Source organism: Sesamum indicum, linkage group LG9, assembly GCF_026168435.1.
Source record: "Sesamum indicum cultivar Baizhima isolate 11 linkage group LG9, ASM2616843v1, whole genome shotgun sequence".
In the NCBI taxonomy this organism is placed as follows: Eukaryota; Viridiplantae; Streptophyta; class Magnoliopsida; order Lamiales; family Pedaliaceae; genus Sesamum; species Sesamum indicum.
Genome location: NC_142665.1, coordinates 14,299,494 through 14,315,742, shown reverse-complemented (window position 1 = coordinate 14,315,742; position 16,249 = coordinate 14,299,494). Strand labels below are relative to the sequence as shown.

At 33.2% G+C, this 16,249-nt stretch overlaps 1 protein-coding gene across 1 annotated transcript; it reads right to left on the bottom strand.

Moving 5' to 3' along the window:
• Positions 1–11,960: 11,960 nt before the first annotated feature.
• LOC148786906 (L10-interacting MYB domain-containing protein-like) lies at positions 11,961–15,533 on the bottom strand. Its single transcript, XM_088885010.1, has 5 exons — positions 15,429–15,533; positions 13,951–14,082; positions 12,553–12,912; positions 12,267–12,460; positions 11,961–12,162 (listed from the first exon to the last, which is right to left on the bottom strand). Exons 1-5 carry the CDS (start codon positions 15,531–15,533, stop codon positions 11,961–11,963), a joined length of 993 nt encoding a protein of 330 aa, XP_088741136.1.
• Positions 15,534–16,249: the final 716 nt, after the last annotated feature.

The following is a 16,249-nucleotide window of genomic DNA, read 5'->3' as shown; positions in this document are numbered from 1 at the left end:
TAAAATATATTTTTTATAAATCTAAAAAAAACGTGAATGGGATTAAGTTGAAGATGTATATTATTATAATAAAATATATTTTTTATATCAATAGAAAAAAGACGTGAATGGAACTAAATATATTTTTCATAATTACAAGATTAATGTAAAAGGCAAACAAATTTTATTATTAGACAGTGAGTAAGAAATAGAGATTATAACATAACTTGGCATTGTTATAATATTAAATCAACAATGTTTGAGAATATATATATATTGCTTGTGAATGGGAGAGGAGAATAGCAAATATAAAGACCATTACGTGCAAAGCTTTCATGGATTAAGCATCAATGGCTTACATAAAAAACAATCTTCAAATTAAAAAAAAGTTTACAATCATTTTCCTTTACTAGAGGGATCCTCCGGCGGCGTCGCATTGGACGAGTTTGCACCATCGTCTTTTAGCACCTTTGGGACATTTATGTCCGTGCCATTTTTGTCGTCCAAACTCGACGACGGATCAATGCAAATAGGATCAAAAATGACGGTAGCAGGCTCGTCATGTTGAGGGGGGGCTGCCATATTTGGAATCTCCGGGAGAAGAACATCATCGTCATCTTCTTTCTCCTTGTCCGGTACCGGAATGTCGATGTTCTCATCATCATCGAAGAGTTCGCACAACTTTTTCACTTTGGCTCGTACGTATTTTGGTAGCATCGAGCCATTAGATTCTCCTATTCATTAGCATACCGAAAATTAGTTCAATTTGTATTGTTAAAAAAAAAAAAAAAGAAATTTGCAATATCCAAACATAAAAAATTTTGAAACATACCCGGGCAATGGCATTCCACACTTGGTCGTCCGCCGTTAGTCTCCTTTCATCGTGGTTCCGTGCAACGCCCGAGTGGTTTTCCCACCCATTGAAACGTATAAAAGCGATCTCGTAGTTGGTTGACCCTTCTATGCGCCCGAGCGTAACTTATTTGCTTGTTGAAATCCCTATTCACGTTGAGTATGGCGGAATGGATGGCTTGCATGGTGCGTTGGTTTGAGCGCCATATACCGAGCCATTAACAGTATATGAGAGATTTGACGAATACGTCCTCCATCTCACTTGTCCACCATTAATGATAAAAAACGACATCTTTAAATATATAACCGGATATCACCATGTCTACGATTTTATGAAGTAGAAGAAAAATTTTGCTCAAAGCAGTAGATAATTTGCTGTGATTATAGCCGAAGAAGGTGTAGTTTCAAATGGTGCACGAATAAAGTTTGATGTGATTATATAGGCAAAGTGTTAAATTGGAAGGTTGCATGGTAATTACACTAAAAAACATGGACATATTAGTAAAATTTAATTCAAAATACATCATTACAAAAACAATTTGCTGCAAATTTCTTGGAGAATACAATATTTCCTTCCACAAGCAATTGACATTTGATTTGATGTGTATTTAATTTATATAAAATTATAATTTATTATAATAATGAATATCATTTTTTTATTTATATATTTTAATACAAATAACATTTGCCTTATTACTTATTTGCATTTATATAAAATTAAAATTTTTGTAATAATCAATATCATTTTATATGTATATATTTTGGTACAAACAACATTTGCCTTATTTTTCATTATTCTCAAGAGAGAATATCACAATATTTGTCTGAGTTTTGAATATTTCATGTTTTAAAGCAAATAAACAAAATATATAAACAATAGAATGCATGTAAAAGTAGAAGATGTATATTATTATAATAAAATATATTTTTTTATAAATCTAAAAAAAAACATGAACGGGATTAAGTTGAAGATGTATATTATTATAATAAAATATATTTTTTATATTAATAGAAAAAAGACGTGAATGGGACTAAATATATTTTTCATAATTACAAGATTCATGTAAAAGACAAACAAATTTTATTATTAGACTGTGAGTAAGAAATAGAGATTATAACATAACTTGGCATTGTTATATTATTAATTCAACAATGTTTGAGAAATATATATATTGATTGTGAATGGGAGAGGAGAATAGCAAATATAAAGACCATTACGTGCAAAGCTTTCATTGATTAAGCATCAATTGCTTACATAAAAAACAATCTTCAAATTAAAAAAAAAAGTTTACAATCATTTTCCTTTACTAGGAGGATCCTCTGGCGGCGCAGCATTGGACGAGTTTGCACCATCGTTTTTTAGCACATTTGGGACATTTAAGTCCGTGCCATTTTCGTCGTCCGAGCTCGACGACAGATCAATACAAATTGGATCAAAAATGACGGTAGCAGGCTCGTCACGTTGAGGGGGGGCTGCCATATTTGGAATCTCCGGGAGAAGAACATCATCTTCATCTTCTTCCTCCTCGCCCGGTACCGGAATGTCGATGTTCTCATCATAATCGAAGAGCTCGCACAACTCTTCCCACTTTGGCTCGTACGCATTTTGGTAGCATCGAGCCATTAGATTCTCCTATTCATTATCATACCGAAAATTATTTCAATTTGTATTGTTAAAAAAAACGAAATTTGCAATATCCATACATAAAAAATTTTGAAACATACCCGGGCAATGTCATTCCACACTTGGTCGTCCGCCGTTAGTCTCCTTTAATCGTGGTTCCATGTAACGCCCGTGTGATTTCCACCCATTGAAAAGTATAAAAGCGATCTCGTAGTTGGTCGACCCTTCTATGCGCCCGAGCGTAACTTATTTGCGTGTGGATTCACGTTGAGTATGGCGGAATGGATGGCTTGCATGGTGCGTTGGTTTAGGGCGCCATATACCGAGCCATTTGCAGTATATGAGAGATTGGACGAATACGTCCTCCATCTCCCTTGTCCACCATTCACGATAAAAAATGACATCTTGAAATATATAACCAGATATCACCATGTTTACGATTTTATGAAGGAGAAGAAATATTTTGCTCAAAGCAATAGATAATTTGCTGTGATTATAGCCGAAGAAGGTGTAGTTTCAAATGCTGCACGAATAAAGTTTGATGTGATTATATAGGCAAAGTGTTAAATTGGAAAGTTGCATGGGAATTACACTAAAAAACATCAACATATTAGTAAAATTTGATGCAAAATACATCATTACAAAAATAATTTGCTCCAAATTTCTGGAGAATACAATACTTCCTTCCACAAGCAATTGACATTTGATTTAATGTGTATTTAATTTATATAAAAGAATTATAATTTATTGTAATAATGAATATCATTTTTTCATTTATATATTTTAATACAAATAACATTTGCCTTATTACTTATTTGCATTTATATAAAATTAAATTTTTTGTAATAATCAATATCATTTTATATGTATATATTTTGGTACAAACAACATTTGCCTTATTTTTCATTATTCTCAAAAAAGAATATCACAATATTTGTCTGAGTTTTGAATATTTCATATTTTAAAGCAAATAAACAAAATATATAAACAATAGAATGCATGTAAAAGTAGAAGATGTATATTATTATAATAAAATATATTTTTTATAAATCTAAAAAAAACGTGAACGGGATTAAGTTGAAGATGTATATTATTGTAATAAAATATATTTTTTATATTAATAGAATAAAGACGTGAATAGGACTAAATATATTTTTCATAATTACAAGATTTCTGTAAAAGACAAACAAATTTTATTATTAGACAGGGAGTAAGAAATAGAGATTATAACATAACTTGGCAGTTATATTATTAATTCAACAATGTTTGAGAACATATATATATTGCTTGTGAATGGGAGAGAAGAATAGCAAATATAAAGACCATTACATGCAAAGCTTTCATGGATTAAGCATCAATGGCTTACATAAAAAATAATCTTCAAATTAAAAAAAAGTTTACAATCATTTTCCTTTACTAGGGGGATCCTCCGGCAGCGCCGCATTGGGCGAGTTTACACCATCGTCTTTTTGCACCTTTGGGACGTTTAAGCCCGTGCCATTTTCGTTGTCCGAGCTCGACGACGGATCAATGCAAATTGGATAAAAAATGACGGTAGCAGGCTCGTCATGTTGAGGGGGGGGGCTACCATATTTGGAATCTCCGGGAGAAGAACATCATCGTCATCTTCTTCCTCCTCGTCCGGTACCGGAATGTCGATGTTCTCATCATAATCGAAGAGCTCGCACAACTCTTCCCACTTTGGCTCATACGCATTTTTGTAGCATCGAGCCATTAGATTCTCCTATTCATTAGCATACCGAAAATTATTTCAATTTGTTTTGTTAAAAAAAAAAATTTGCAATATCCAAACATTAAAAATTTTGAAACATACCCGGGAAATGGCATTTCACACTTGGTCGTCCGCCGTTAGTCTCCTTTCATCGTGGTTCCATGTAACGCCCGGGTGATTTCCCACCCATTGAAACGTATAAAAGCCATCTCGTAGTTGGTCGACCCTTCTATGCGCCCGAGCGTAACTTATTTGCGTGTGGAAATCCCTATTCACGTCGAGTATGACGGAATGGATGGCTTGCATGGTGCGTTGGTTTGGGCGCCATATACCGAGCCATTTGCAGTATATGAGAGATTTGACGAATACGTCCTCCATCTCACTTGTCCACCATTAAAGATAAAAAACGACATCTTGAAATATATAACCGGATATCACCATGTTTACGATTTTATGAAGGAGAAGAAAAATTTTGTTCAAAGCAGTAGATAATTTGTTGTGATTATAGCCGAAGAAGGTGTAGTTTCAAATGGTGCACGAATAAAGTTTGATGTGATTATATAGGCAAAATGTTAAATTGGAAGGATGCATGGGAATTACACTAGAAAACATGGACATATTAGTAAAATTTGATGCAAAATACATCATTACAAAAATAATTTGCTGCAAATTTTTTGGAAAATACAATACTTCCTTCCACAAGCAATTGACATTTGATTTGATGTGTATTTAATTTATATAAAAAAATTATAATTTATTGTAATAATGAATATCATTTTTTTATTTATATATTTTAATACAAATAACATTTGCCTTATTACTTATTTGCATTTATATAAAATTAAAATTTTTGTAATAATCAATATCATTTTATATGTATATATTTTGGTACAAACAACATTTGCCTTATTTTTCATTATTCTCAAGAAAGAATATCACAATATTTTTCTGAGTTTTAAATTTTCCATGTTTTAAAGCAAATAAACAAAATATATAAACAATAGAATGCATGTAAAAGTAGAAGATATATTATTATAATAAAATATATTTTTTATAAATCTAAAAAAAACGTGAACGGGATTAAGTTGAAGATGTATATTATTATAATAAAATATATTTTTTATATTAATAGAAAAAAGACGTGAATGGGACTAAATATATTTTTCATAATTACAAGATTCTTGTAAAAGACAAACAAATTTTATTATTAGACAGTGAGTAAGAAAAATAGAGATTATAACATAACTTGGCATTTTATATTATTAATTCAACAATGTTTGAGAATATATATATATTGCTTGTGAATGGGAGAGGAGAATAGCAAATATAAAGACCATTACGTGCAAAGCTTTCATGGATTAAGCATCAATGGCTTATATAAAAAATAATCTTCAAATTAAAAAAAAGTTTACAATCATTTTCCTTTACTAGGGGGATCCTCCGGCGGCGCCGCATTGGACGAGTTTACACCATCGTCTTTTTGCACCTTTGGGACGTTTAAGTCCGTGCCATTTTCGTTGTCCGAGCTCGACGACGGATCAATGCAAATTGGATAAAAAATGACGGTAGCAGGCTCGTCATGTTGAGGGGGGAGGCTGCCATATTCGGAATCTCCGGGAGAAGAACATCATCGTCATCTTCTTCCTCCTCGTCCGGTACCGGAATGTCGATATTCTCATCATCATCGAAGAGCTCGCACAACTCTTCCCACTTTGGCTCATACGCATTTTTGTAGCATCGAGCCATTAGATTCTCCTATTCATTAGCATACCGAAAATTATTTCAATTTGTATTGTTAAAAAAAAATTTGCAATATCCAAACATTAAAATTTTGAAACATACCCGGGCAATGGCATTCCACACTTGGTCGTCCGCCGTTAGTCTCCTTTCATCGTGGTTCCATGTAACGCCCGGGTGATTTCCCACCCATTGAAACGTAGGAAAGCCATCTCGTAGTTGGTCGACCCTTCTATGCGCTCGAGCGTAACTTATTTGCGTGTGGAAATTCCTATTCACGTCGAGTATGACGGAATGGATGGCGTGCATGGTGCGTTGGTTTGGGCGCCATATACCAAGTCATTTGCAGTATATGAGAGATTTGACGAATACGTCCTCCATCTCACTTGTCCACCATTAACGATAAAAAACGATATCTTGAAATATATAACCGGATATCACCATGTTTACGATTTTATGAAGGAGATGAAAAATTTTGTTCAAAGCAGTAGATAATTTGCTGTGATTATAGCCGAAGAAGGTGTAGTTTCAAATGGTGCACGAATAAAGTTCGATGTGATTATATAGGCAAAATGTTAAATTGGAAAGATGCATGGGAATTACACTAGAAAACATGGACATATTAGTAAAATTTGATGCAAAATACATCATTACAAAAACAATTTGCTGCAAATTTCTTGTAAAATACAATACTTCCTTCCACAAGCAATTGACATTTGATTTGATATGTATTTAATTTATATAAAAAAATTATAATTTATTGTAATAATGAATATCATTTTTTCATTTATATATTTTAATACAAATAACATTTGCCTTATTACTTATTTGCATTTATATAAAATTAAAATTTTTGTAATAATCAATATCATTTTATATGTATATATTTTGGTACAAACAACATTTGCCTTATTTTTCATTATTCTCAAGAAAGAATATCACAATATTTGTCTGAGTTTTGAATATTCCATGTTTGAAAGCAAATAAACAAAATATATAAACAATAGAATGCATGTAAAAGTAGAAGATATATTATTATAATAAACTATATTTTTTATAAATCTAAAAAAAACGTGAACGGGATTAAGTTGAAGATGTATATTATTATAATAAAATATATTTTTTATATTAATAGAAAAAAGACGTGAATGGGACTAAATATATTTTTCATAATTACAAGATTCTTGTAAAAGACAAACAAATCTTATTATTAGACAGTGAGTAAGAAATAGAGATTATAACATAACTTGGAATTTTATATTATAATTCAACAATGTTTGAGAATATATATATATATATTGCTTGTGAATGGGAGAGGAGAATAGCAAATATAAAGACCATTACGTGCAAAGCTTTCATGGATTAAGCATCAATGGCTTACATAAAAAATAATATTCATATTAAAAAAAAAATTACAATCATTTTCCTTTACTAGGGGTGTCCTCCGGCGGCGCCGCATTGGACGAGTTTGCACCATCGTCTTTTAGTACCTTTGGGACGTTTAAGTCCATGCCATTTTCGTCGTCCGAGCTCGACGATGGATCAATGCAAATTGGATAAAAAATGACGGTAGCAGGCTCGTTATGTTGAGGGGGGGCTGCCATATTTGGAATCTCCGGGAGAAAAACATCATTGTCATTTTCTTCCTCCTCGTCCGGTACCGGAATGTCGATTGTTCTCATCATCATCGAAGAGCTCGCACAACTTTTCCCATTTTGGCTCATAAGCATTTTGGTACCATCGAGCCATTAGATTCTCCTATTCATTATCATACTGAAAATTATTTCAATTTGTATTGTTAAAAAAAAACGAAATTTGCAATATCCAAACATAACAAATTTTGAAACATACCCGGGCAATGGCATTCCACACTTTGTCGTCCGCCGTTAGTCTCCTTTCATCGTGGTTCCATGCAACGCCCGAGTGGTTTTCCCACCCATTGAAACGTATAAAAGCGATCTCGTAGTTGGTCGACCCTTCTATGCGCCCGAGCGTAACTTATTTGCTTGTTGAAATCCCTATTCACGTTGAGTATGGCGGAATGGATGGCTTGCATGGTGCGTTGGTTTGGGTGCCATATACCGAGCCATTTGCAGTATATGAGAGATTGGATGAATACGTCCTCTATCTCCCTTGTCCACCATTCACGATAAAAAACGACATCTTTAAATATATAACCGGATATCAACGATTTTATGAAGTAGAAGAAAAATTTTGCTCAAAGCAGTAGATAATTTGTTGTGATTATAGCCGAAGAAGGTGTAGTTTCAAATGGTGCACGAATAAAGTTTGATGTGATTATATAGGCAAAGTGTTAAATTGGAAGGTTGCATGGTCATTACACTAAAAAACATGGACATATTAGTAAAATTTTATTCAAAATACATCATTACAAAAATAATTTGCTGCAAATTTCTTGGAGAATACAATATTTCCTTCCACAAGCAATTGACATTTGATTTGATGTGTATTTAATTTATATAAAATTATAATTTATTGTAATAATGAATATCATTTTTTCATTTATATATTTTAATACAAATAACATTTGCCTTATTACTTATTTGCATTTATTTAAAATTAAAATTTTTGTAATAATCAATATCATTCTATATGTATATATTTTGGTGCAAACAACATTTGCCTTATTTTTCATTATTCTGCACCATTTTCATTATATAAAAAAAGTTATGTATATTTAATAAAAATTGATGCAAAATACATCATTAATGAGCAAAACATTTTGCTGCAAATTTCTTGGAAAACTCGTTTCCTTTCACAAGCAATTGACATTTGATTTGATGTGTATTTAATTTATATAAAATTATATATTTTGTAATAATCAATATCATTTTTATATTTATATATTTTAATACAAATAGCGACTGCCTTATTACTTATTTGCATTTATATAAAATTAAAATTTTTGTAAGTATCAATATTATTTTATATGTATATATTTTAATACAAACAACATTTGCTTTATTTTTCATTATTTTGCACTGTTTTCATTATATATAAAAAGTTATGTATATTTAATAAAAATTAATGCAAAATACATCATTGATAAGGAAAACATTTTGCTGCAAATTTCTTGGAAAACTCGTTTCCTTCCACAAGCAATTGACATTTGATTTGATGTGTATTTAATTTATATAAAATTATATATTTTGTAATAGTCAATATCATTTTTATATTTATATATTTTAATACAAATAGCGACTGCCTTATTACTTATTTGCATTTATATAAAATTAAAATGTTTGTAAGTATCAATATTATTTTTATATGTATATATTTTAATAATCAATTTATATATTATTCTGCACCGTATTCATTATATAAAAAAAAGGTGATGAGTAATTTGTTGCAAATTTCTTGGACAACTCATTGCTTCCTTCCACAAGCAAAGTCATTTGACATTTGATTTGATATCTATTAATTTATATAAAATCCAGGTTTTATAATAATTTGAAACTCATTTTTTGATTAAATATATTTAATACAAACAATACGTTATTTTTATACCGTATTGATTACATTTATATTGTTTATATTTTGATTATTGTTATCTATATATTTCGAAATTATATTTCATTATTTATTGAATATATATATATATGTGTGTGTATATAGATAGATAGATAGATAGATAGATATAGGTGGAGACATATATATATGTATAGACGTATAAAAAAATATTTGAACTTTAAACCTCAATCACATTCGCAAATACAATAATTTAATCATTATTGTCGTTACCGGTCTCTCGATCATTCCACAAATGGCCGGCCATTGCATCGCGGAATGCCGCTTGCGTATCAATGTCTTGTTGTGATTGTTGAGGCAAACGACGAAACTGATCGTTTGCTTCATTGTCGGGATCGTCAAACTCTCCCCGTTCCCTACGTTCAAAAAATTGGTCATCTATGCCAAATTTCCGTATGAAGTTGTGGATCACACAACATGCGATGACAAGATCTCGTTGACGATCTAAGCTGTATGGCGGCATAGGTCCTTTTAGAATTGGGAATCTGTTCTTTAGCACACCAAACGCCCGCTCGATGACATTACCCAACTGTGAATGACGTTGATTAAATAACTCTTTGGTGAATGGGCTTGTTGGTTGTTACCTCTAAAGGAGTTGATATGATAACGATCTTGACGGTACGGCGCCAAGAATCCAGGAAAATTGGGATAAGCGGAATCCACTAAGTAATATTTACTTGAAACAACATGAGATATTTATCAATTAAGGCTGTAAAATTAGCTGTTCCACAAGCACTAATGTAAATGTAATACCATTTGGTGGCCAAGAAAAATTCAGATCATTATTTAGGCAGTCCATGAAGACACGGGCATCATTTGCGCTACCCTCCCATCCAGCCATGACATACGTGAACATCAAGTCAAAATCACAAACAACCATAACATTTTGTGATATATCACCATGACGTGAACGGTATGCATTTTGCCTGGGCATCGGAACACTTGCTGTTATAAGTGTTCGCCAATTGCGCCGACACAATCCTAATAACAAATAATTTCAAACATTATTAGAAGGAAAATGCAATATATATTACCTTAAAATAATGCCGGTGAAAAATAAAATAATTTCGATAATTAATAACACTTTCGGTCAAAAATAAATAATTTCAGTGAAAAATAAAAATAATTTCTGTCAAGAAATAAATAATTTCGAAGAAAAAATGAATGCAGTATAAATTACCTTAAAATATGGAAAGAAGTGTGTATTGTTAAGGATTCTGGGATGTATATGATTGAAATTTGGAGGACATATCAGTTCCGGTGCAAGAAGATTCAAAGCTCGCGAAACCCTTTTCATATGCCTAGAGATGGTCTCCAAAGAGTGCTGGAATCGCTCGCAGCTCGTTCTCTGGCGCTCGCTTAAACCAATGGTTTGTAAGAAAATAGCGACTGATTCCATGACAGAGACACGCATCCGTTGCGAGTCCATTAAAACACCTTTACCTTTTAGGAACATGCATAAATGCTGGAACGTATCTTTGTTCATACGTAACATATTATAGATTCGATCGAGGTGACCGGACAGAAGCTCGCTCAGCCAATCAGAGCCTTGCAGAATTGAATTATGTTGTGGTTATTTCGAACACAGAATTGAAGTGCTTAACAATTCATGAATTAACCTGAGGTTGTTTTCATCATTCGATGAAATATCAGAAGAACTATTAGACTGACTGTTGCCGCTTGATTCATCCATCTATCTATTTCTTCTCAAATTGGTTGGTGATATATTTGTAATCTAATGCAAGTATGCAAAAGACACAAGGCAGAGTACTCTTTTATAATTGGCCAATTGTGTATCAAACCCCAATGTTTGACAAGAAAGGGGGTTGGTGACATAAATGACAAGAAAGGGGGTTGGTGACAAAATTGACAACAAAGTGGGTTGGTGACAAAATGACAACAAAGAGGGTTTGGTGACTTTTACCGGACGGGGGTTTGGGGAAATGCAATTACATCTAGTGTAAGGAAATGAGGTGAGTAAAGTGAATAAATAATTGAATTGTTTTTAGTTTATATATTTCCGAAAATTACTTGGACAATTTTAATTGGAAAGATTTTAAAAGCATTCTACTCTAATTTCAATTTGTAGTTTATTGGATACTAATAATATGTTTCATTTTCTTATGTAAGATTATTTTTAATAAAATTGAATTCAAACACCTTCTATTCAATTATAGTGAAATTTAGATGAGTAATAAAAGGTTTCTAACTAATGTGATAAATACAAAATGCTGCAAAAGAAATGACTGTAAATTTTTTTTTACCCAGCTAAATATATTTCATATTCACTTTAGTTTAATAGTTATACCTAATTTTTTTAAAATCTTGCAGCTATTAAAATTAATGACGTTGATTAAAATGATGAAGTACTATCACGCAAGTATATAAAAATGATGTAAAGGAAAACAACTACAACTAACATCACGCAAGTATATAAAAAAATTGTGTTCAAATTCATGCAGCCCCTATAACAATAAAAAAAATTGTTCACTTTTTCAAGCTTTCAACCCAAGCACGCTTGTCCTCATCACTCATCAGAAGAAACATTTGACGCCTCAGCTTCAACAAAAACTGATCTTGCGCTGCAAAGAATAAGTACCGCTGTAGTCCCTCCATTTTAGACAGCGCAGCCATGCAGTCTTCAATATTATCGTTCGAAATATTTGCCAGCTTTCGAGTTTTGTCTTCACTGCAAGCGGTTATGGCATCAATGCATTTATCAACTCGCTTCAACCGATCACTTTGCCCCCCTTTCGCTGCCGACCTCTTGTTGCTGTTAGATTTTGCTCGGGCCCGGATGCAAGTGGATTACCAGTAGCCATTGCAGGGCAGCTTACATCAACGTCATCATTGTCGTTGTTGGAGACAGGAGGCATGGCAAAAGAACGGGCATGGCTACCAGTGGCCACAGAAGATGAGAACATCTCAGTACATAAATCAAAATGAGGAAGACCCTTCTTTTCCAAGCCAGACTCTCTCGGATTAGCCTGCATAATCAGTCACACTTTAATTAATTGACGTATGTCAAGAAATGATGAATAGATTTATCAAAATAATAGGAGAAATATAATACAATCACCGCGATCCATTCAGCCCAACGATCCTCTGATGCAGTCACGGTGCACGTTGTTGGGTCCCAACCAAAACCAGTCCGTTTGTACACCAAATCGTAAAACTTACGCCAAAGCATCCGAAGCATGTTAGCCTTACCTTTGAGCTGTGCAACTGTGTATTGTGTTTTATTACGTTGGGACAATTCAATCCCGATCTCACGCCAAATTTGCTCACTAAATGTTGATGAGAAAAGGTGTCCTTTCTTGTAATGCTCATACATTAATTCAGTGAGCAGAGACACCTGTGGCATATCCCACCAAGCATCGTCAGCCCGTGACTTTGGATCCGAAGACGTGTTACATGCCTCCTTGCCCTTTCGACTCATCTACCATGTAAGTTAAAGTCACGACGTAAGTAAAAATATCTAAAGTATTAATCATAACTCATAACTGCACATTTGTAAGTATAAACAATATCTGAGAACTATTTGTAATTTACTCTAATTAATCATTATTATAAATTTTTGTAATTATTTTATTTATTATTGGTAGTAAGTACAATCAACTAAATATTATTGTATTATTTCATTAGCATATAACATGTGTATCTAAATATTATTGTATTATTTCATTAGCGCACAATCTAAATATTATTGTATTATTGTTTATCCTTAATGAGTTGATTGAGACGAGAATGATTGTATAAAACTGATTGTTATTCAAACACATCAAGTTAAGAGAACGTGATAATCATGACATTATTTGACATACAATTTTTTTAGAACAATTACACCGTTGTTTTTCAAAATTCAATCTAATTACATATAAACTTCATATAATTTGAGAATATATTATATTACATCTAGTCTGGCGCGACAATTACATGATTGATTATCAAATAATTGATTATGAAAGAAGTGATTGTAAGCTAAATTCCAAAACTAACATTATTCTTATGTCATGAATTCTACCAAGTATTGAATCAAAACATAATTAGTGAAGAATTAAAAATTGAAAAAGGAATGATTTTCATGATAATAAAATTATAGTTAAGATGAGCTTCATTAAGTGATGAGCAGGTCGAAAATGTCTATTTCATAGAACAATTAATTCACAGCCAGGTACCATTCTTGTACATTATTGGTGTGCTGTTTGATGGTTGTGCAACTTTGCATGAAATTGGAATGGAGGACGTTTGAACCATGATTTCCAATAACATGACAGACTATATGCATCTGTGGAACACCCCCTGCCCCTCTCTCTTCCTTCCTAATTCTTTACTTATAGAGAATATGCTGTTAATCTATGGTCTTAATGTTATCTAAATGTGATTTTGGTATAACTTAATTCACAAAATAATCACGACAAAAGGGGCGAAAGGGTATAAGAAATTGCATTTATTGACCAACAAAAAAAAATTTTACAAGTCTGCTTAATCGCAGCTGAAAACAAGCACTAACTGCTACATGAAGTTTGGGCTTCAGCTGAACACTACTAATGGAGAAGAAAATTCCTATCAGCTTCTTTACTACAGATTTCATATTTCTGTTTTTACACTGAAGAAAACAGCATAAACAGACGTTATGTGGTACAGAGCTCACCTTAGTTCGAGTGCCGCGCTTTCTCTTCCGGCAAGTGACTTCGTCGTTCGAACCACACGACTCGACGTTCGTAAAAAAAAGGATGGATCCATGGGTAAGTTTCAGGGGAAGAGGAAGGAGGAGGAGAGCTGGTTTTGTTTGAGAAGTCCATTGAAAGGAATGGTTGAGAGAGAAAACCAATTTTAATTGATGGGAAAGAAGCAAATAGTGGCTGACAAAAAAGACAACTATGACAAGCCTATTTGACCTATTAAATTTGAAATTGAGAATTGAATTGGAATGCATTCTCACTAAAAAAGGTACAAAACAAACACATTCCCACATTTTCAAACAGTGAAAAGTGGGAAAATTCCCATTGAAAACGCAATCAAACCAACCCTTAATTGCTGCAACTTAACTTATTGCAGTAAAAGATTGTGAGTCTAATCCTCATTATTCTTGCTTTGAGAGGTTCCCACACAGTCAATAAAGCATTAAAAATTGCCGAAGGAACTTAATTTATTAGGAACCAGTCCATAATACCTGCATTGCATAAGCCCATGCTCCAATTTATTTTTGCAATAAAAAGAAGGCACCTTTGTCACCCCTTTGTACATTTTAATCTATCAATGTGAATTAACAAGTTGCTTTAGAATCATCAACCAGTAAAAATTAACTTTCAGCAGCCTTTAGCTATATAACCAACTTCTATTAAACCCACTGATCGAAATTGAGAGAAAAATTTAAACACTGACTTTTTAAGGTTTAGGGGTGTCTTTTTAGGAAAGGATATAAAATTCAGGTCAGCCTAAGAAAATTGATATAGCAAATTATTATCAAAGAAAAATAAAATCCAAACAAAACCCTTAAGGCTCAAATAAAATAAAAAAGTTTAGTCCAAAAAATAAAACCCACAATCGAAAAAAGAAATTAATAAATAAATGAGCCCAGAACTGATCAGCCCAAGCAAAAAATCAAAATGAACATATGGATCAAAATTAAAAAAAAAAACAAAAATTCAAATTCAACATCAAAAAGTAAAAATTTAATACAAGCATTCTGTTCTTTTACTCACTTCATTTCTCTCTTTTTCCTTCTTTGGTCACAGATACAAGAAGGGGTTTTCTTGGTCGTCTTTCTCTCTCGCAAGAACCACCGATCCTCTCTTCAGCCACTATGGCAATTGACCACCGCCGGCAACCATCTTCTGACATTCCGGCCACCGTTTGCTGCCCAACCCGTCATCTTCCGACGACCCACGCCCCCCCACGTGCGTCTTCAGCCTGCTTTGAAAACCCCCTTTTTTTCTGCCATTTGCTCACTTTCTCTCTGTCCTTCGCCGTAGCCGACGACCAGCGCCGACGTCGAACTGCCCTCACCCCCGTGATTCTTTTCTGACTATCCCTCGGTCTTCGACCAGTCCCCATTTTTTTTTCCTTTTCTCGATCTATACTCTTCTCTCCCCGATCTACCAATCTGCCGGTGCCAGTATTTTTTCAAGTCCTCTCTCACAGCCAATGATTTCCCCCTTATCAAGTTTCCGGATTACCAGACCCTCTCAAGATGGGTTCCATCTTTTATGTTTCCTCACCGCGATGGGGAGCGTAATTTCATTGAGATGGGAAGCACCAGAGCCCTCATCTGCGATCCACACCCCAAGAATACCGTCCCTTACTTCAAATGCTTAAACACAAAAGGCCGAACAAGGACAATCCAAACCATTGATCGAAGAAGATCCAAGTTACTGGGCCTCTCAAAGGAAATACATTTCAAGAAATTCAGCAGAACAGTTTGCTCAGCAGTTGAGGATGTCGAAATCATTGGTGGCAGCTTAAATGGAGCTGTCTCACCTGTTCGAGATGGACTTGGTAAAGTAAAACCATTCTCTCAATTGATTTTGTTCGAGAAATATTTATGGCTTTCATCCTCTTTGTTTTGCTTGATCTTAGAGTAGATTTCTGGTTTTTTGGAAAAACTTGGTAGTTAATTGCTGATAGTAAGTGTAACTTATGCTGTTGCCTGGTCATAAGCATGAGTTTTTCATGTTTGTTTTTGTTAATAGTGAATTTGGTCATATATTTTAGTGTGTCGATGTAATACTATTTTGCCTTTCATCTATTTGTTGAAGATAAACACGGATATT